The following is a 22,249-nucleotide window of genomic DNA, read 5'->3' on the forward strand; positions in this document are numbered from 1 at the left end:
CTCAACAGAAAACATCAACTATTAACTTGTTTTGAATGATCTGGTTGACATGCAGTTTCTCCTGCTGGGGCGTTGTGTTGAGAAGCTGGAAAAAGGTGGTGGTGTGTCTCAGGTTTTTTCTTGCCTCTTTTCAAATGTAGCAGGCAAGGCTGCTGGACCCTGCCAGATGCTGGAAAGCCTGTCCACAAGTGTGCAGTGAAGTGAAGAAGGGAGAAGAAAGGCACTGGCAACGAGGAACCCACTGTCTTGGGAAGGGAACCCCAGAGGCTAGTGAGCTGTAGTCAGTTATCTTAATTATCCAACTCCGTGTGTCACCAGCCTTCTTTCCAAAGTTTTTAATAGTATTCCTTCCCCTGGGCAGGGGGACTGGAGATCATGGTATGAAAAATTTGCTCCTTCCTATCCTTTCCTTCCAGGCTCTCCACTTCCCAGCTCTCTTTGCCCACTCACATGCATCCATCCCTGGAGCCAGTTTGATGCTTGCTTGTAGCTGGCAGTAGTATTTTTGGTGACTGGAATGTGAAGATGGTAACTACGTGAGGTAGTATGGCAATGTGCATCTCTGCCCGAGCTCGTGCATTCTCCTTAGTGGAGAAAACTGAGAAGAAAGTGAGCACAGGGAGGAAAAACCAGGCTGGTCTTTGGGAAGGTCAAGCACTTTGGAAGGCCCTGAGGAGAGATTTTTCTTTTTGTAAGGAGGTGTCTCTAGGCAGGGAAGACAGCCTTTAACTTTAACACTTAACTGCATCTATTTGATAGGTAAACAGATGGTATCAGGTTTGGGGTTCTCAGAATACCAAATTCTTGGGGGAGAAGCAGTGTTGATAAAAGGAATATTTGACAACGTCTGTGAATTAATAGCTCTGCAGTATTTTAGTAATGCACTAATGTCCAGAAGATCATTCAAAGCATCAAATCGTTTGGTGTATAGGACTTGAGAGTCTTCTGGGGAGGCTTCTTCTTTGCTTGAGAGCATCTTCACTGTAAGTCTTGCATTTGTTTTGCAGCATAGGCTGCTGCTGAGGAATGTGAAAAGTCTTATTTCTGTGCTCAGGTATGCAGCATGCCTGTGTGGGCATTTATGTGTAGACATCCATGTATCATGCACAGCCTCATCTGCAATTGGTTTAATTTTACGGCATGTAAGGTGGAGCTGGATTTGTGAGTGCATGTGACCACGTGTGTATACATACATATTTGCACACAAAAAAATTTATATGGCGTTCAGATTTTGCCCTGAGACCTTGATGAAATCGTTGTTCGCAACTGAGATTACAGCCACTGTAAATCAGGGCAGAGTAACACATATTTTTTAAACAACTTCAGATATGTTTCAGAGGCTAGAAGTACAGGGATATAATGGAAACACTGACACTTACTGCAACTGTGCAAAAGGATGCAGCAATAAATATGTTTCGCAATGAAAATAGGTGGTATCTGCCATCTAAACTGAAGGGTTCCCATGGCTTCTGGGCTGTTGCAAACCACTTAGCGATTGGCTAATGATTGCATTTAGCAGTTTGAATGCAACAAAGGAAAAAAGGAAGAAGTATCAATTCTGTATGCAACACTAATTAAAGTAACTTTTTTTTTTTTATTCTGCCCAGGCCAAGGTGTCTTGGCTGTGGATGTTACAAAGGGAGATGGTGCACCAAAGGGTTTATAACTTTCACTCTTTCGTGGCTTCTAAGTATGGCTAATCAAATTTATATCAGGCTACAAACAGCTTTGTGAAACAGCTTTAAGGCCCAGCGTTGCTGCTGGCTTGGTAGAAAGTGACAGCAGTACAGAATAAGTCCCCCAGTGTCTGAGTGAGATGAGGCAGTTACCCTCAGATAGGCATAAATGGGTATTAGATGGTTGAGAAATACATTTTTCCCCCCTAAAACCCTCCTGGGAATTTGTTGTGGTGCCTTTGATGTAACTAATTAGCTTGCTCAAAGTAAGCAGTGACTAACAGTCTAATAACTAGCTAATGGAAGGAACTTCATAATGTTTTCAAATCAGGATCCTTCTGAATGTTTTGCAAGAGGCTGAGGAGCTTTTCCCTTCTCAGGAATGGTTGCCAATAGTCAGATCCTGATGTCCATAGCTATCTTTCTCCAAGTTATGTTTGAGTCTCCTGGCTCTTTGAAGAGGCTAGGTGTTGGAGAAGAGCAATAATCCTGGAGCTATCCTGGAAGTGCCAAGCTTGAGTGTAGCAAATGTTCTAGTTTGCTGAGGCTGTTGCACAGTAACTCACAGGCTTTGCTGAATTTTGTAAGGCGAAACACTTTTTACAAGGGAAAATAAAAAAGTAAGATTGGTTCTGCAACTGATTTTTTTTCTCCTGTAAGTTTCCCAGTCCTCAAGTAGCAAAATCAAAACATAAAATTCACTATATGAAGAAAGGGAGGTGTTTTTGCCTGCCTTCTAGTTTTGCAAATGTAAAGGGAGAAATCACACGCTTCATGTTAATTTTGCCAATTAACGGTACCTTCAAGTGCCTTCTACTTCTGCATTAGGACTTTTGTTTTTTTCTTGTCCACTGGAACTACAAGGCACTTTTACTAGTAAGAGTCCCTTTTTCATCAGACTAATTACACGGCATTTCCACATGCTCACAGACATCTCCAGTACATTTTCCAGGCACAGATCATTTGCGCCCAATGGTTGGAGCCTTTCTGATGCTGGATGTGAATCCCTATTGCTTTACTTGCACGAGTGGTTTCGCAGAGTTCCTGGGATTACAGTGTGAGTAAAGCAAGCAGGATTTGAGCCTTGTAGGCCCCACAAAGGTAAACTTAAAAGCCCACCACCTGCTTGGTACCTGGGTACAGGGTGTAGTGTTTCTCCTGCAGCAGTCGATGTCGTCACTAACACCTAAACCAGAGGGCTGGGGGCTGCGCTTGTGAGTGGTGTTAAGTATCGCTGCAATAATCCACTGTCTGCCATGGGAGAAACACGTAGCCCTGAACTTGGGAAGGGAGAAAATGGTTTTCATCTGTTTTGATTTAAATTGTTTGTTTTTGTTATTTTAAAGCCTGTGTGGAAATGGGCTGGAGGAGGGCTCGTTCAGAAGTGAGGCTTCCGCTCCTTTGGAGTCTGACCTTGCGAGCTGCTTAGAATTAGTGCCTCTTATTAGGTTCGCTGAGGCTTGGGGCTGTGCATTGCAGGGGCTTGGGCTCCATGTGTCGGCTGGTTAGCCATTCAGCTGGGCAGCTCTAGCCAAACTGGGCCAACAGGATATCGTGGGAATCTAGTTCGCAGCAAGCAACTTCCGCAGTCTGATCCAAAGTCACTGAAGTCAGTGGTATGGCGCGAGTGTAAGGTCAGTAACTTCAGGCATATACCTAAATGTTACTTCCTTTTTTCTTACCTGTGTCCGGCACGATCAGTGAGATGTAGGTCAGGTGCAAGGCAGCCCAGTCCTGCCTCTTTCTTGCCCGCCTTCTGAGATTCTTGGAACTGACAAGTTTTCCACAGCACTTTGTGCCTTTGTGTGTAGGTAGCTGTGTCCACAGCTACCTCTTGTGTTCCCTAAGTAGGACTTTTTGGTGAGTTTTGGTGAGGTTTTTTTAGCTTAAATGAGATTTTTAGCATCTCCCTATAAGTCTGATGCTGGGGTTTGTAGATGCAGACTCCCAGTTAACTATGAAACTTTAAAGGTGGTTTTATTTGATGTAATTTCATACATATCTGTTTAACTTGATTTTATTTGCGTGCAAATGGGGAGGCACCAAGCAGTTTAAATTCTCTGGATATTCAAGAAATTGAGGTAAACATATCGCTACTAATGAGGCACTCTCTGATCTAGGTGTCGGAAAAAGTTTATCTGAATTTTAAGCTGCTTCACAACATGAGCAGGTTCCCCAGCAATCTCGGGGAAGAGTTGCGTGTGCACAGCTGGAAGAGGTTGTGAGCCATGTTCTGCTGCTAGCAGTGCATCACTGACCTAGTGTCGGAGCAGTGTGAGCCTGGTGCAGCCCCAGTCTTGTCTCCTCCGGTTGGTGGGAGCTCTGCCATTGACCCAGGGAGCGGAGAATTAGTCTCTGTTTCAAAAGTCGTAGAAATTGTATTGATGTGCTCTGTTCTGAATTCATCTGTACTTTCAAAAAAACGACTGAATTGAATTGTGCTGTAAATGCAGCAAAAATGAACGTATGTCTCATTTGTGGAAAATAATGGGGGGTGGAGTATTATGTAGATATTGTTGGGATTGGGCCTGCTTTCTGCCTTGTTGAGAAATCCTTTTTCTTCCATTGAAAGTTAAAGATGACAAACAAAAGAATATAATAGGTTTCTCAAAACAAACAAAAAACAGAGAAAAGTGTTGTGTATTCATATTCCAAAGGTCACAAATCAGTTCCTGGAAAATACTATACATATGGTAATGGGAAAATAATGAAGCTGAAAATCCATTACAAATGGGAATATAAATCTATACATTTTCAGTTTTGAGCTCAGATAATGTATGCTATTTATAAGTAAAAAAGTCTTGTAAAGGTATGCTTAAGCATTGAGAATAGTGAGTACCATACTTGTTATCTAATAAATTTTGTAGCCTCTTGTATGGTTGGAGTCTATTTTTAAAACCAATTATGAGCATTGTGCTTCGTATCTGTGTTAGTGTTTCCAGAGCACGTACTTCATGTGCAGTTGCTCCAAATGCAGGAAAATAACAAACTTGGGACCAAGAGTGCCCAATTTAAACTACTGTACCCACCCAAAACAAAACTTTGGTTACAACGCACACTGTTTTTAAAGGCAGGCACAGTCCTACAGATGTGTTTCCTCCTGCTTTGCTGTTAAGGTGGCCAGAGAGTAGTGATCAGCGTGTGTATAGAAGAGGGTGCAGATACACATCCTAATGAGCCTGGCAAGTGCTCTATTGCATCATTTTGAGGAAGAAAATATCAAGTCTCAAAAACTTAGACCTTCTTAAACATGAGGGAGATTGCTTTCTTACTTAGATAGCTATTCTATTAAGAATCTTAAGTAGTCAATCTTTTTTATGTTCCATCCCTACTCCCCCCCCCCAGCTCACAGCAACCTAAAATGCTACTTTTCTGGGAAAGACTGATATTCTGACTTCAGTTTTGTAATTTAATGATGGAGAGTTTCCTTAGTAAACCAAATTTAGAGTACTAGAATGCTTATCTTATATCCAGACCTTGAACATAAAAGGCATTTTATACCAGCAATTGTTCATTTAATGAGCAATTGCAGAGTGCAGGACGGTTAAGGGATTGAGCTATATGCACCATTATTGCAAGAAGTATTCTGAAATACCAGAAATAGGACGTAAGCTCTGATCAGGGGGACTGTGAGCACAATTACCTTCTTTTCAAATCCTTCTGTGACACTGCGGGAGGAAAAAGGACTTTGAAACTTGAAAGGAAAGAGCTTGCTTTCAACCTCAAAAGCTAGGAGGAAAGGGCTCTGAAATTTGCTCAGTATTCCCAATTCACCATTAGCCTGTTTCTTCCTTTAGCCTCAAGGCATTCTCCGCTTTTTGAAAAGATGTTAAGAAATTCAGTCACAATAGAGAGCCTAGTTTTGAACATGTTTCACTCAGTCCATTGAGGTCTGGTCTTCAGCCTTTGTGTGGGGTGAATTGAGCTGAGCAGCAAGCTGGTTGGGGAGAGGTGAATGAGCAGTCTCTGTGCAGTCACAAATTCTGGCAAAGAAAAGATTACCCTTTCCTTTATTTTACAATATGCATTCCTGTACAATCCTGCTAGTGGTAATATGCGGAGCCGAGCTTGTGCTTAGGTCAATATGGAGCACTTGGTTTATAGCAACTCTTGTTAAGTTTGTCTTGTAATTGAAGCTGCTGTTGACCTTGCTTGGAGACCATTTGTAAAACCATTTATTTAGCATAAACTGAAATAATAAACCCTCCTTCTCTTAGGCTGATTGTGATAGGGTGACATTAGTTTGATTTAATGATTAGCCGCCTGACCCCTCAGCTAGAGAGAGCCACTTGAATAGGGAGAGTTCACTAGGAAGCACACAGGAAGAATACTAATGAGCTTGTTAAATTTAGCATGGCACCAACCACTTTTAATTCCTCTAATGGGAGAAGCACTGCCTCTGAGACAGAGGGAGGGAGATGTGTGGGGGGGAGAGGAAAAGAGAGGGAGGAATGCCCACGTCCCGGTAGCCATAGAATTTTGGTCAAGAGAAGAGCTTGGAGGGAACATCAGCTAGGGTGTCTCGGACTGAGTTGTAAGTACCTTCTCTTTTCTTTTACCGTTGGCATATCGCTCACGAGACAGTAATGCCCTCTGCAAGTGATGAAACTTAATAATTTAACAGATTTGACTGGGCTGGTGTTGTCCTGTTTAAGCAGGAGTCTCTTAAGTGTGTTGAAACTGATTTTTAGTGTAGTGTATCGGTAGAGTTCAACCTTTTTTTGGTTGCTGGCTTTAAGAGGTTTAAAGTAAAAAAGCTTATACTTTGTTTTGGTCTACAATAAAAAAAGAGCAAAAAAAGTTCAATAGGGTGAGAAAGTTAAATGGATTTTTGCATTAGTTTTTGGGTTGACCTGACTTAATTTTCTGGGTAAATAGCTGAGCAATTAAAAGTGCATTTTTTCAGGCATGCTGTCTAGTGTGAATTTTTTGAAAAAGCTTGTTGATTAGATGCGGTGCTCCTTGGTACTCAGCACTTGTAATAAAAACTGCTTCTGATCCGAACAGCAGGACTAACTCGGCTGTTTCTGAGTGGATGGGAGAATCTTGGATCAATGTGATCATTCCAGGCTGGGCACTTGTAACACGTGTCTCTGGCTACTGACTTGTTAAGACAGGGTAGGATATACATAAGGAAAGAGAAGCTTATGCAGATTGCTCTCCGGGCCTGATAACTTTTTTCTTTTCTGATTAACCCCTCTCTCTTACACCCGCAAAAGGCGGGATGAACTGTGCTGGAGTCAGTGGGGCCCCACCGGCAGGGAGTAGGTGGAGGTAAGAGAGGATCAGTCCCTTTAACTTTGGCGTTTGTGTCTCTGCAAGATTTTAGTAAATCGGATGTTTCTTTTGACCCTAAAGCTGGCCACTTCTAAAACGTGCTCAGAGCCGTAACAGTTGTCATGTATTTGGCTGTAAACCCCTTGGCAGATGCTGCTGGAGAAGTGGGCTGTTTGCTTACATTTTTGCTATAGAGTCCCACTTGTTGCCATGGTGGGCAGTATGTTTCTGTCAATAATTTGGCCTGGCGCAGCTTGCCTGCACTTACTCTGAAAAGTTTATTGAACAATTCAGCTGAAACAGAACAAGATTAGACAGCTTTTGCCTTTTGGCGCACTGAAGTGGCTCGCCTGCCGTTGAGAGTCGGCAGCATTACTGCAAGAGGACTTTCCCACTTGGTGCCTGCGGAGCTCCTGCAAACCGCTTGCCTGTTCATGTCTGGAGCGTGGGTGCTGTCAAGTTTCTCATCTGCCCCCTATCAAAAGCGGCTCCGTGGTGTGGAGCATGAAGTAAATGCTTAGTGAGCTGTTTGGCAGTTGATTATGCCTTATTATTGCAAAAATGCCATCGTGTTTACTTAAAAAATACTTCTAGGTTTTTTTACATGGCAGGCAATTTACAGAAATGCTGGACTTCTAATAGCACACGGCAGTAATTTCATAATGGGGAGAGAGATGGTTGATGCAGAAGGAAAAATACTGCTTTTTGTTTTCCTTTTTTTTTCTTCAAGAAACTATAAGAAAGGAAAGCTTATTAAAACAAAACACATTTTGCCTTGAGTTTCAAAGTTACTGGAAGTAGGTTTTGAATTTCATTCAGCAATTTGGAAAATCAGCTTGTTCCATAGTAGTCACTAATACCTTGATTCATGACACATGCGTGTTTTGAGAAGGAAGGAATAAAAGTGGAGACTGCAGACAGATGTCAGCTTCTTGTTGTATCCCAGGATGGCAGTTTTAACAAATATTATCTTTATATGGAAGAGTAAAAGAACTGAAATCCTATCTGATCCTTGGATTGATTATACAGCCCCACAAATCACTCCAGCTTGCTTCTTCCCATACTGTGGTAGCACAGGCTAACTTGCTCTGCTTAAGGGTCTGTCAAGATTTCAAATGGAGTGTAATCCCCTATTTTTACAAGAGTTTACATCTCATCAGTGAAAGTTCACTCTAGGTTGAAATTTAGCATAAAAGACTCTGGCTAGAGAGAAACGTGATGGAAAACATGACTTTAGGGTGATTTATTTTTTATTTTTTAGTTATACAAGCAGCTTTCTAAAAACCTCATATAAGTTTTAAAGTTTTAGATTCCCTTTTGCAGTTCTCTAACTGAAACCAGCTTTGGTGTAAAAAGTTGAAACCTTAAACCCTGCTAATCCAGAGAAGGGACCGGTGCCTGTGCATATTAATAAGAAGTAGAAAAGGGCAAAAGGTTTCAGTTCTACGGTGGTGTTGTCCATTTCCATTAACTCTTTCTCCTCAGAGCCAACCCTGGAAATGCTCTGTATGGAGAATTACTGCTGGCTGTAAAAAGAATTCAGTCCCTGGAAGATGCTGATAAGTCAGCCGAGCCTGGTTGCTGTAATACTTGGAGATAGAAAAATAATTAAGCGCTCAATAGGCTATGCTGCTGGGTTTTCTTGTTGTTGCTACTTGGGAGGAGAGGGGGCAGGGAGAAGACCAGCGACCACCACATTCAAAGTAATAGCGTAGCGTGTTTATGCATATAATGGCCAAAATTCAGCTCCAGCTATCTACACGTACGGAGCCTGTTTCTAATCTAATTTGTATGTAGGCAAATAGGTTGAATTACGCTAGTGTCAGGCTTGGTGAAAGTAGTCTCCTGGTGAATTGATGGTTGGGACTTTTGCTGTGTGAAGGAGTACACCAGGACAAGTCGCAAGTACAAATTTAGCCCTGACACCAAATCTGTGACGACTGAAGTGCAATCTTGGCACTGCTGTCCATGATCTTTCATTGCACGTGGGCTGTAGACTAAACGTACTGTAGTTTTATTTCCTGGGGGCATTTTCATTTCCTTTCTAGTAACCTTTTTTTTTGTGACCAGTGTTTAATAAGCTGAGGTTCCTCATGTGCTTCCAGAACTGCTGAGCATCTTTTGGAGCTCAGCATTATTTATCAGTACTTCTTCAAGATATGTACCACTGTACACCCACATGTGCAGTGTGGTTGATTGCACAAGGCAGTACCTGGAGCATGGGTATCAGCCAAGGAATACAGCATTCACACTTGTTTAGAGAAATGTCTCTGGTTTTTAAAGCAATAACGCAACTTAAGGAGACCATTTACAGTAGAACCTTGTGTAGCTAATGAAACCCCTTTGCCACATGCCACATGTGAAATGTACCCAGGAACGTCTGGCTGGCTTTGGAGGAACAAAACCATTTGGTGTGGCTTTCAGAGGGTGCACGTAGTCCCTGAGGGCTAAAATCCCTGTGGGAGCAGAGCACTGGCTCAGCAGCTGGCCCTGGGGTGGCCTGAAAGGGAGGCCCCGTTTCCCTCACAGGTGGTACCACAGGCCTAGAGACTTACTCCAGACCTAGGCCTTGGGTTTGACCCTCCTAATTACCCCCCGCCCCTCACTTCCTTTTTCTTTTCCCCTTGCTCATTAAGAATTTGTGGGTTTGTCTGTGGACATGGGGGAAAAAAAGGAGAGCATGCTTCGCCACCCTGTGCACGCATGCCCATGCGGTCACCCTTTAGAGTCAGTGACTCGCCTGCGCCTGCCTGATGCTACTGGTGCTGTAGCTTGAGCAATTTTACCCCTTTTTATTGTTGCCCACCTTACTTTTGATTGCTAACAACCTTCCTGCAAGGCTCCAGCCTCTTACAGAAGCAAACCTACCATGACTGGAGCTGGGCTGCAGAGCAGCGGTGGGTGGCTAGGTTTGATTTAGGCCCCTCCGGCGGGGTTCATCTTCTCCTCTTTGTAACAAATCACTTTTTTATTTTTTTTTTTCTGCCTCCCCATCAGGCAGCCCAAACTCCCAGTCTCCTTGTCCCGGAGGCAAGAAAACAGTGAGCCTGTGTCTGTTCTTGCACAATTGATAGCCCCGCCGGTGGGAGCATCGGTGCATGGGTGACGATGATCTACCGCTCAGCAGCTTCCCCAAACCATCCCTCATCGCTGCACATGCACCTGCTGTCATGAACTTGCACCGTGAGGAGGATGGCGGGGGGAGAACTTTTCTTTATTGTATTTGCTATAAATGGGCTAAAAAGTGTGCGTGTCTCTTTCTCCTTCCCTTCTCTCTTTCTTCTCCCTCGTTTTTTTGCAGAGGATGAAAGTCCTGGGCAGACCTATCACAGAGAGAGAAGGAACGCGATCACAATGCAGCCGCAGGGTGGGCAAGGCCTCGGCAAGATCAGTGAAGAGCCTTCCACGTCGAGCGAGGAAAGGGCTTCATTAATCAAGAAGGAGATCCATGGATCTATATCGCACCTTCCCGAACCTTCTGTACCTTACCGCGGGACGCTCTTTACCATGGACCCCCGAAACGGTTACATGGACCCTCATTACCGTGAGTATCAATTGCTGGTTCATTTGGGGATGCAAAGTTGGAAGGCTGTCAAATTTGGCGTGATTTAATTTGTTGCCTTGCTTTGTCCTCAGGGAGAACAACTGCTTTGTCTTGGTGGGTGGGGAGGAGCGGGGTTGTTGAGGTAAATACAATCTCTTTTCCAAAGTTAAAAACCAGGGTGCAGTTGCATTGCAGCTTGAAATTACCACAGGCCTCTGTAAAGCAACTTCCACAGGACATCTCATCTGTTGCTAATCCTTCTCAGCCATCCAGGGTTGCATTTGCTCCACCTCCTTAATACATGAAGGAAAAAAAAAGCCACATTAAAGAAAGCACAGAAGAAAATAAAACAGGCCTTAAAATCCCTCTTTTAAAACAAAATCGAAGTACGGTATTAAGGGGAGGAAGGACTGTGCCTTGTACAATGAGAATTTGTGGGGGGGCGGGGGGGGAGGGATTGGAAGGTTTATTGCTGTGTTTCGGGAATTTTATGTTTTGTTTTGGAGGTGGTTTAGGGATTCACGTGTGTGTGTGTGCATGCGGGCTGATGGACTACTTTTGCAATTTTCTTCCCCAGCTACAGCTCCCTGAAGTTGAGGGGGGGCAGAGGGGAGGCAAACAGTTTCAACTTCTGAATTCCTGCTCAGGCATTAATAAAAAAGTAAGAAATTAACTGACACTTGAACACAGATGTGGAATGGATTTCTCCACAGGCAAAATATGAGGGAGTTAAGCAATTTTTTTCATCTGCTTCTAGTTTACAAAAAAAGAAAGAGGAAAAAAAATCATTTAGTTGTGTAGTAATGAAGTACATCTTGAGGTGTCAAGGCTTGTGCCTTTTGATTATAGATTTATCACCCAGTCAGGATACAGATTTGCCATTTAACCTTCCAGTCTCCTATTCCAGATGATAGGCTTAAGACCCACAAAGAGGGGCCAGGCTGCTTTGGGGTTTTTTTTCCACATCATTCAGAAATTTTAGTGTTTTAAGGCAAAAGGTCATTAGCCAGACGACTGATTAGTGAGGACAGCTGATTAGTGCATGTTTTTTTGCTAAAGAAAGTGCCAGGGATAAAAGCTAATTTTATCCCTTCATTAGTTGGGCTAGCAGCAAAGGGGAATGTTCACTCATCAGGGTGCAGATCAAAGTATGTCTTGCACAACCTTAAGTCTCACCAACCTCCTTTTAAAAAAAAAAAAAAAGAAAAAAAAGAGCCTGATTGTTAATAAGGATGGAGGTATTATGAGAAAATGAACACTTGTTGTCCTTATAGTTTAGAGCAATATTTAGGGGAAAAGTTTGCAGTTAAGCTTTTGAGCTGTCTTCCAGCGTAGGCAGACGGTTTCTGTACACCCTACTCCTTCTCCTGCTCTCTCACACAGCCCTGCTTAAACCCTCTGGGGGAGTTACTCATCTTTCTATCAAGTACTACGATGTGCTGCAGCACACCAGTGGCAGACTCCTTTGCCAGAGAGGCATGAATGTGCAGAGCAAATGACCGCTCATGAGCAGCAGCGCCTAGAAGTACTAGCTTGCAGGGTGGGTTGGAGGCACCATGCATAGTTTACAGTTTGTTAATGCAACCCCCAAATCTCATTTTTTTAAAAAAAAAGAATCTTATCGGGGAAGCAAAATAGCTTCTCTGTTTGTAGGCTGTACAGCTGGGGAGAGGTGAAATGGGTGACAGCAGCAAACTCCCAAACAAACAACGAACCTGGTGCTGAATTTAGTGGCGACGATTGCCATTTTGACCATCGGAGCAGCTGCTAGCTCACCCCTTAAATCTAGTCCAAAGTGTTATTGCTGCTACTGAAGATTCAGACTGAAGGAAAAGGGCCAGACAGTTAGAATGTGTCTGAGTAGTTTGCATTTAGTTTATTTTGGTTTATTTTATTACATTTGCCTTTTGATGAGAGTTCTCAAGATTTAATGAAGCTACTATGTCTGTATTGTGATCAATAATATTAGCTAGTTACGATGTGTGGGCTACTAGAAAAACATAGCTGTCAGAAGTTGAGAGAACAGCTGAAGTTATCCCGCATACAACAGCAGAGAAACAGGAGATGAGTAGATTTTTAAACGAGCAACGTGCAGAAGTCAGAAAACATCAGATGGGCAGACCTGCTTCATCACTGCTGTAGCAAGTTGTACATTTGTACTCACTGATTTATCAAATCCCTCAAACTATTAATGTCATATAAAGAGCCATCATGCTTTTATTTACCTTTAATAGATGTGATACAGAAGGACAACTGAAGAGACAAATGTCTAGTTAGATTTATAGGAAAGCAGACAGGCTTACTGAAATTTTCATAGTAGTTGCATCATTTATATATGTAAGACATGCTTTCATCAAAGTGGTGACTGTATTCAGGCTGACACTTACGGTGGTCCACATGAGGAAGTCTGAATAATGTAAACATACCCCAGTCCCACTGTAGCAACAGGTGAAGAACCAGCAAGTCTATTGTCTGTCTATTCCTTAGTTTCTTGCCAGTTTTGCTGGGCATATGGTTAGAAAATACTGTTTTAATTCAACATAGTTGGATATGTAAACACTCAAAGTAATTTCTTAGTTGCCCTGTGGTTGGAAAATACAGACTTTTCAAGATGCCTAATTTGTGCTTCTATTTATACCCACTTAGTATTTAAAAGTGTGGGCGGGCTTCCTGTAACACAGGAAAAGGGAAAATAATTTTTTTTGAAGAAGAACATCTGTATATTTTTATGGCAAGAAAAGAAAAAGAGCATTTAAGTCAATTGTGTGTGGAACGCATGTCCCCTCCAGGAGCTGCAGTTATTAGAAACAACTTGAATGCTTTGCATTTCTACATGTAAATATGCGTGTCTCTTTGCATTGCAGGATTTTTTGTTGTTATAATTTTTTTCCTAATTAAAGTGACTGATGTTGTAAATGTTGCAAATAATAGTTACCATATATGTGGAATAAATACCTCATTGAGGGGGAGTTTGCTCTCCTGCTGAGTGTGGGTGGGGATAATGGTTGTGTTTCAAGTGGACCAGCTTTTCAAACAGCTGGGATGAAACATGCTATGGAGCTGGCGGCACTTCTGCACTGCCAGAGAGCCCCTCAACCATTTAGCAACTGAGAATGAGAGTGCAGCCTTATGCTCAGCTCACAGCCCTCTGTCTTCCAAGAGATAAAAGGGAAAACATACAGGCCTAAACCAGAAATTTTTGTTTTCCGTCTTTTTTTGTTGCTGATTTCTTAAGCACTGTTTAAACACTGCTCACCAAGTATGGGGAGGGTTGTTTAGTTTTTTTTTTTAACTTAAAAAAAACTTCTTTCTTTTAAAAAGCTGGAGGCAGATTACAAAAATATGGGGTTTCCCTTCATGTGTTGCACCTTTTCTTTATTGAGGAGAGCCAGGGTTACTGAGCTTAATCACAGTGTTTCTTAAATGGATTTAAGACCTTGTGTTTCTCAAACACCGATTGCAGTGGTAGCTGGAGCCCCTTGTTAATGTAAATTCTGTCTCTAGAGGTAGGGCTGAGGCAGGGCCGGTGGGGATAGCAACTTTCCTTTGTTATTCTCTTCCCCAGTTTTAATTCTCATGCAGATTTATGGGAGTGCTAAGACTGCCTGTCTCACAAGTCATTCCTCATGGAAAAAATGAATCATTCCTGATGTAAACACTCTGATTTAGAACGTACTGCTGGTATTCTTCCCTGGGTTTCACAGCTCATCTGAAAGAATTGTTAGTACCTAATTAGTGAAGCCTGAAGAAGTATCTTAAGTAAAAAGCAGTGACAGTTCAGTTGGCTCTATCTAAAAATTTGTATATACAGGAATAGCCCTGGCAGGATTCTCTTTCTGGTACATTGCCTCATCTCAAAGAGGTTGCACTGAATGTAGCTGAAAGCAGGAACTCACTCCTGTTTATTATTATTGTTATTGTTGTTATTATTATTATTGTGTTGTGGTGCGTTTTTTTCCCCTCCTTACTGGGGATTTATTCTGCTAGTTTTGAAGCTTCTATCTGGGGAAGTGGGAACTGCTTATTGCACATTTCATAGGATTAACCTTCCAAAGGTATTGATTGCCCACAGTTCCCACTGACTGTGCCTCGACTTGTGGTTTGTAAGGATCAGGCTCCACATAAATGCCTGGGTTAGATTACCCAGTGTTGGTGTCATCTCAAAATCAATTTGCAACATGAACAAAAGACCACAGCAAGGAAAATACAGTGCTGGTTCACTAGGTGCACTTGTTCATTTACTGTGTTTTAATTTCTATTGACAAGAATTCCCTTTCTTTCATCTCCCCCTAGAAAAGGAAGAAAAAAAAAAAAAAAGAGGAAATCGGCTTGTTTCTGCAAATGCAGACTGGTAACTAGAAACACTATCTTAAAATACAATAATTAGAAAGCAATGAATTTTCATGGCAACGTGGACCATGATGGCCAGCTGTGCGCAACACATTGGGTACTGAGAGCAGTCCAGGTTGCCACCAGCAGATAAGCTCATGGAAGGGGGTCCCCATTTGCTTTGTATAGGGGGGAGCCAGCGGCATCCTTTGTTGTCTCCCTGACACATTTTGGATCTCTGAGGGACAACTAAGATACTTTTGGATAGTCCCAAAGTGGGCACTCGTCTTGGCTCACCTCTAGTTTCCCAGCATCACAGGGTGGCAGGAGCCTGGGACAGCTTTTTATAGAGGGCTACATTATGGTAGGAGAGTGTCATTGAGGAATCCTTGTTGAGATTTAGGGCTGGGGTCTTTAAAAACATTTAGGTGCTCTTCAATTTCAAAGTGAGTTTGGCCTCTTAAATACATCTGAAAATCTGGGTCCTACTTCTTCATCTCTTTTTGCAGCATTTGGCAGGAGAGGGGCTTAAGTGCTCTAGTAACAAAACTCCACTGACAGTGATTTATGGGGTGGTTTCCAAATGTTGTCAAGGAGGGCTAGTTGAAAGAAGTAAAATCTAAAGCTTTCAATAAAACTCACAGGGAAAAAAACCTTCTAGTATAAAAAGTGAATGTCAGATTACTGGTGTCAGCAGAGCGACAGAAATGTTGATCTTCAAGAAAATGAGCATGTTTGCAAAAATATTTTTGGGATAAAAATGTAAAATGTAGTAATATCTTTCAGTAGTCTCCAACAAAAAATGTTACAGCTCTCAAAATCAAACTTAAGGTCAGAGGCAACTCAGTTTGAAATTTAGGAAGGTGCTGTAGACCTTATAAGCTTAGCAGTTTATAAATGGAAATATCTTCTCCAAGATGCCTCCCAAACCTCTTGGGTTGTGTTTGGGAAGTTCTGATCATTACAAGTACTCCGGCCCGTGTCTCTGGAGCCCTTCTGTGGAATAAGCCGGGTCTCTTGAGAGCTCTGGAGTTGCTGCCCATGTGTGATGCTCTCATTTGGAAGTAACAATTGCACCCATAGATTCAGAACTACAAGTGGCACATAGAGACATCCTTCCTTCTACCAGATTTTCTCTCTTGTCAGCATGAGACACATCACAGAACTGCCAATATTCAAAAGGGCTTGAAATGTAGTGTGGTTGAGAAGCTGAAAAGTGATCTTTTACAGATTATTTTGCTTTGTTTCATTTTTTAAGTTTAAGTGAATACACGCCTTTGAATATTGACTTTTTTTCTTGTAATTACCAGCAGTATGAATTTCAGCTGGAAACTATAGGCAATGACATGGAAAGAGGCAATCCTGTTTCTGTGGAGGGTAGAATAGGGTATTTGAGGTCTCTTAGGCCCTGTAATTCTGTTGGACTTCAAACTTTTAAAAATATCCTGAGAACTGCATTTAAAAAACAAAAACAAACCAAAAAACCAAACCCTCTGTGGCACCTAATAGTGTTTATCAGCCAGGCACTACCAAGTATGAAGCCTTCTGAGAAGCAGATGGGTTCTGTTAATTTCTCCTTTTTTCAGTTGTTCAAGTGCGTGTAAGCTGTGGTGTGAGGTTTTTTGTTGGTGTGGGTTTTTGTTTTGTTGGGGTTTTTTTTGGTGGGTTTTTTTTTTTTGTTAAGGAATAGGGAAGATAACGCTGGGACAAATGCAAAAACACCTCTTTCACAAATTTGATTTGGTTTGTCAGCTAAAGCTTTTTTAGATGCTTTACAGTATGTATTTGTTGTATGTTGCCTTCATGGAAGGAGACAGAATACGTTGCTCAAAGCCATAGAATCATAGTTAAGAACTCTGGGAAAAGAAAAAAAAAAAAGCCAAGAAATAATGTAATCCATCTCTTTAGCCTCAAGGCAGATCAGCTGTCCCTAAATCAGGAAAGAATGAAAAGCTTCTTCAGAGTTGCTATGTCCCTTGATAAGTGGGCATTTTTCTCTTTAAGAGCCTGGTGACAAGTTCTGTAGTGGTTTTGGGCTGATCTTGTGTCTCTACATGGTAACTTCTATAGCATCAGCAGCTAGAAGGTGCTTCTGAAAAAAATTTAGAAGCTGTGAAAGTCTGAGTTGAAAAGGTTTGATAAAGTTTTGTTTTCCCTCCTAGAGGTTTGTTAGCATGTGGGAGATCTGGTAGTTTCCATTGCTGTGTTCTTTGAAAAAAATCCAAAAACAAACAAACAAAAAACCAAACCACCAAAATCCCCTGAAACCCCCACAGCCTGACACATAGCTGTTGTGCTCATTACTGCCACTTCAATAGGCAAGATCATTTGTTTTCTCTTTTTATTAGTTATCAGAGCAATCTTTGTGCTGTTGTTGAGGCTATGTAGTGCAAGGGGTTAGCCAAGTATGATAGGTATGCAGAGAAGTAGTGGCCAAAGGAAGATAAGCATCGTTTGTTACAATTCTTGAGGCATCCCACAGTGTTGAGGTTGCTGTCTGTCAGTCAGCTTTTGGAGTGTTTTTTCCCTCCGAGCATTTCTTGGCCAAGGGCACTCAGTATGAAAAGCAGCCTCTTTGACTTGGTTGCTCAGACCTTTAGAAAAGGTAAACTGGGTCTCACAAAGCTTTTGGTGTCAGGTGTTATCTGTATCTGTAAGGTGCTTTGTGGCTGCAACAGCTTGAGTCTTCGTGGCAAAGCACTGGGAACATGTGAACCAGGTGCCGGTTCAGTGCTCATGACCTTCATCAAGAACTGGAACAGGTTGTCCTGAGCTGGTGAGGACAAGCCACGTACTCAACGACTGTGCAGTGCTTTACACTGCCAGGGAGATGTTTCTCTTGCATTGGTGGCCTTCCGTCTGGTCAGTGTGATAGAGGGAAGTCATTTGCCTAAGCAGAGGCTTCAAGTGCCATTGTCATGCCTGGGAGGATCCTAGCTGGTCTGGCTGCCACCCTGGAAAGACTGCTCCTCCACATCCTGTGTGATATCTGTTACCTCTGTATGAACATCTCAGATACCTTAGGGGTCTAAGATGGCACTATGTGTCTGCATTTAGGCAGCTGAATCCTTGTCAGTGTTGTAACCAGGCGTTCAGATCAGTGTGTCCAAATGTGGAAGACAAACCTTTAAGTTCAGTTCTTTTTTTATCCCCTTCTCTGCTGCCATTGCCCAGCTCTTGTCAAGAAATCTGTGGCAGTAATTGGGTTGCTGAGTAGCTAATATCTACAGGGTGCTCCTCTTTCATGGCTCCCTTGTGTTAATTTTCTTGTGTCCTGGGTGCTTGTCACTGAGATCTGGATGTGCACTCCCTTGCTGCTGCCTCTGGGGCTGGGGGGAATCCCAGATGTGTGGGCACTGAAGGGAGGGCATTGTGTCCCAGAGGGTGCCTCAGGCTGGGCAGTGGGGGTAATGGCAGTGTGAGGGCACCATGGGCCTGCTCTTTCCATGGCATGGACTTGTCAAGGGAGGTGATGAAAGGCAGCGTCATTCCTGCTGACAAGGTCCTACAGAAGTCTCTTAGCATCAGCTTTGGCCTCCTGTTGGAGTCCAGGGTTGAACAGACCTTTACTTTTAAGGCAGTTCAAATGGTTTGGTTGATGAGCCATTTTCAGGATCACTAGCAGATACAGCTTTATTCCTCTTGATTGAACTCAGTACTTGGGAGAAGAGCCCTTAGCCAGAGCCTCTGCTTCCTTTTATTCACACCTAGCAACCCAATTAGCTTCCTCTTAGCCTGGCTCTTGGGTAGTTTACACAGTGCACTCTAAACTCTTATTAAAACACTGCTCAAATTACTCACAACTGGGGCTCTTCAGCTTGCTCAGTGGGTGACATCTGAGTTTGGAGATCGTGTCAGGTACGCTTCCCCCTTCAGTCAGAGTCAGCTGCCTCTTTTCATTGGTGATCATATAACTTACAGCCGAGGCAGCAACCACCAGCGCAGGGAACCAGTACTGTACTATATGTCAGTGTACTGGTAGCTGTGTTTTTTAAAGAGTGCAGCTGCTGTATTGGCATGTGGTCATTGGCATGTGTGGTGGTGGTTGGTACACAGCAGCAGGAAAGGCAGTACATGTCTGGGAGCGTTTGTATGTACAGGTTTGTACATAATTTTTATACCTTCTTTTAAAAATAGAGAAAAGGAATGTTTTGTGTTGTCTCAGAATTTGTCTTGCTGAGTTTTTGGAGTTCAGTACAGATAGCTGCCCAGATAATGGAATCACTTTCTAATCTAAATTATGCTCGTTTCCTGCTTCACACTGAATAAGGCAGCAGAGAGGCTCCCCCATTGTTCACTCTGGTTTCCCTTTCATATTTCAGTGCTGCCCCAAGCCATCATTTTTCCCAAAGAGCAGAATGGTGCTGATCCAGAACCCAATGAATTCAATGAATCAACAGCCGCTTCAATGAACTTTTTCATAATCCCCAGTTGCCTTATATTCTACCCTTTCATCTTACCTGCTCCTCATGCTAGCTGTAATTTAAAATCATAATTCTCAAGGATCCATGTTACCATTAAGCAAATGAAGGGCTGAACATTGCTATTCCTCTATCTACAGTCCCCTGTTGAAGTAGCTTATGGTAACAAGCCAAAAGTAATGGCATATGACATACTTGCTAATAAATGGCTGATTATGGTAACAACTGAGTGTAACACCATACCAAGTGTTGAAGCAAATAACTGATGAGGTAGAATGTGTTAAAATAAATTTCATTCCAGCATGTCATACTCCTTAGTGTAAAAAGGTACTGCATTTGAATTGTATGTTTTTTTCACCAAGCTGCCTACAGATACAACTGTTGAAAGCCTTCAGCTTCGGCCTTGACTTCTGTTGGACATGGTTGTTGAAATGAAATTGGGTCACTTGGGTGAATAAGGTTTCTTTGGATCAAGGACTGTGTTACATATAAACAGGGGTTGCTCACTTAATCGGGATAGCCCAGCATGGTACGGTAATAGGAAGCTGTTGGCACCAAGTTAAGTGTCATGCTGGATGATATTTGAGTTGGCATCAACACCAGTGATCTACAGTGCTTTTAACAATAAAATTGGTGCCAGACATTGAAAACATTACTTGCTGCTATGATAGCAGTGGAATTTTTTCTTCTTTTAACTACAAAGGAGAAGAGGAGCACTAGTCATGTATCACTGGCTAATCATTATGTTGCCCAGTATGTGGGATGTTTGATTTGGAAGGTCTGATGTATGGACTACTCATATATGCCTCTACTCTGCCTGAGACTGACAGTGCCCATGGTCTATGTTTATTTTCACTTTTACAGGTTTTCAGTTTTTCTTGATTTGTCAACTTGACTACAGAAAATTTAAACAAGCTTACAGGCACATCAAGCCCACTGGAAGAAACCCCTTTATAAATGAAGACTAAAGGCCTGATCTGGCTTTTTCTGCTCCCATGGAAAAAATTAAAAGACCTGAATGAAATCCAAAATGCCGTCCTGTGAAAGTGTTTCTGGGTTCCTGTGGGGAAATATGGCACATCTCTTCAAAGACGGTCGTTATTTATCATGTACATCACAGATTAACACACATCCTACACTTAGTAGTGCCTTCCGTCCTCTGCATTATGAAGGAGAAAGGCAGACTGAAGACATGGGCTACTTTAGTGGTTCTTCCATGAATGTTAGTTTTGTGTGTGTACCGCTCTGGAAAGGTGGGTCTATACAGGGAGGTTAAAGCATGCTATGCCTCTGCATCCTGACCAGCCTCCCTCTCTGGGATTTTTTCGGTACACAGCCCGTGGGAATGTTGCCTGTGTTGTCTTAACACATGGGGCTTGCCTGGGTATGCAGGGTCCTGCTGGACCAGAGGGGTGGAGGCTGGTGGCTGCTGAGGCCACACTTGAAGGCTGGTAAAGCGCAGGGTTGACATGCCTTATCTTGAGGGTGTGGCCTCTGGGCTGCCTTTAAGAAATGATGTAGACATGGATACTGCATGTTAAGGCTATGCAAGGTATTGACACAGTGCTCTGAGGAAGACAGTCATCTGAAATAGTGTGTTCTGGCTGTTGGGAAGTGACTGCTGTATTTTCTTATGGGAGGGTGGTGCTAGCCTGACATTGCTCTGTGGTCCTGAAGCACATTCCCTGTTGTGGGAATTCCCATATGGATGGGAAGAAGTCATCTTCAACTTTAAATTCCTTCTGAGCACGTCTCTAGGCCAGGTTAATTAGGCAACATGTGCCAATGGGTCTTGGCTCCAGAAAATGCTGTCGTCTAGTGTTTTCTGTGTAATGCCTTTTTCAGTTAACATTCAGACCCTATATATCTGCTCCTTGTTTGCTGCAGTCTTTTCTTATCTGTGTATAATGGTGAGTGTCCAGCTTGGCAGTTTGATGCAGAATCTCACCATTCACGTGGTTCGTTGAATTCTCCCAGCTGGGATTTCCCAGGAAGCTTTGAAAGCAGAAGGTGCTTTCTCTTTCCCACTTCCATCCTGCTGTGTAATGCTTCCATGAACCTCACCTGCAACCCCAACTGCAACTAATGACATCCTTTTATTTTGTCAGAGCAGAGAACTGAGAGATGCTGCTGGCAGGCAACATCCTCTTCAGCTAGCTGTACTTTGCTTGTACTTCTGACAGTGCCATGCACTTAGAAAAAAAAGGACTTAAAAACTGGTCCAGAATTGATTGAGTGCAGGAGTGGGAAACCAGGGTGGCAGCTGTAGCAGCATTCTTCCTCAGCCCAGCCTGCTTAGGGCCATGGTGACTTTTATAGGATGGCTTGTAGCTATCAGAATAAAATCTGATGACAACCCCCTGGACCCATCTTCAGCTCTCTAACTGGCTGGTATCTACTGCAAGTATATGTCACCATGACGTTGGGAGCATAGTTGCCAGCGTATCGCTGTTTACAAACAAACCCAGACCCATGACGTTCATGCTAAAGCCATACCCCTCGTGTGAGCTGGGTGCATACTTTATGTCAGTGTATGTATGCATCTCAGGTAGCGGAGCTGCTATTTTTTTGAACTGGCCAACACTTTTTTGTTTTAATCTAGGATAAATTCAGCACCGGTAAAATATGCTGGACACTGGTGTTATAGGATATTTGTGTGCAATATGGGATGCATGCATAGACTATGGTAATTTAGTGTTTTCTCTGTGGCTTGTTGCTTCCTGGTTATTTTCCTGCTTATTTTTGTAATGTGTTTTTTCATATACTTCTGTATTACAAACCTTTTTGTTTTTTAAGCTATCTCTGATATGCAGCTTTCATATCTTGGCTCCCAGCAACGTTGAACCTCATTGTAAAGTCCCTTCGTGTAAAAGCCATCTAGTTATAACTCTCAAAAATAAGAGGCTTGTCTCCTGAGGACAGCCCCATATTGCGGGTGGAGTATAATCCTTAACATTGGTTGTTTTTCTTTTTTTTTTTTTTTTTTGCTTTCAAATAGCTGG

The 22,249-nt window shown here is 42.6% G+C and overlaps 1 protein-coding gene across 2 annotated transcripts in view; it reads left to right on the forward strand.

Annotated features, from left to right (window-relative positions):
- GLI3 (GLI family zinc finger 3) overlaps positions 1-22,249 on the forward strand; it is a 215,560-nt gene that overhangs the window by 59,550 nt on the left and 133,761 nt on the right. For both annotated transcript variants that reach the window (XM_037386917.1, XM_037386918.1), the window contains exon 3: positions 10,255-10,497. In XM_037386917.1, the coding sequence (XP_037242814.1) occupies positions 10,255-10,497 (243 nt within the window). The remainder of the gene's footprint in view (positions 1-10,254; positions 10,498-22,249) is intronic.

This window comes from Falco rusticolus, chromosome 4 (assembly GCF_015220075.1).
Source record: "Falco rusticolus isolate bFalRus1 chromosome 4, bFalRus1.pri, whole genome shotgun sequence".
NCBI lineage: Eukaryota > Metazoa > Chordata > Aves > Falconiformes > Falconidae > Falco > Falco rusticolus.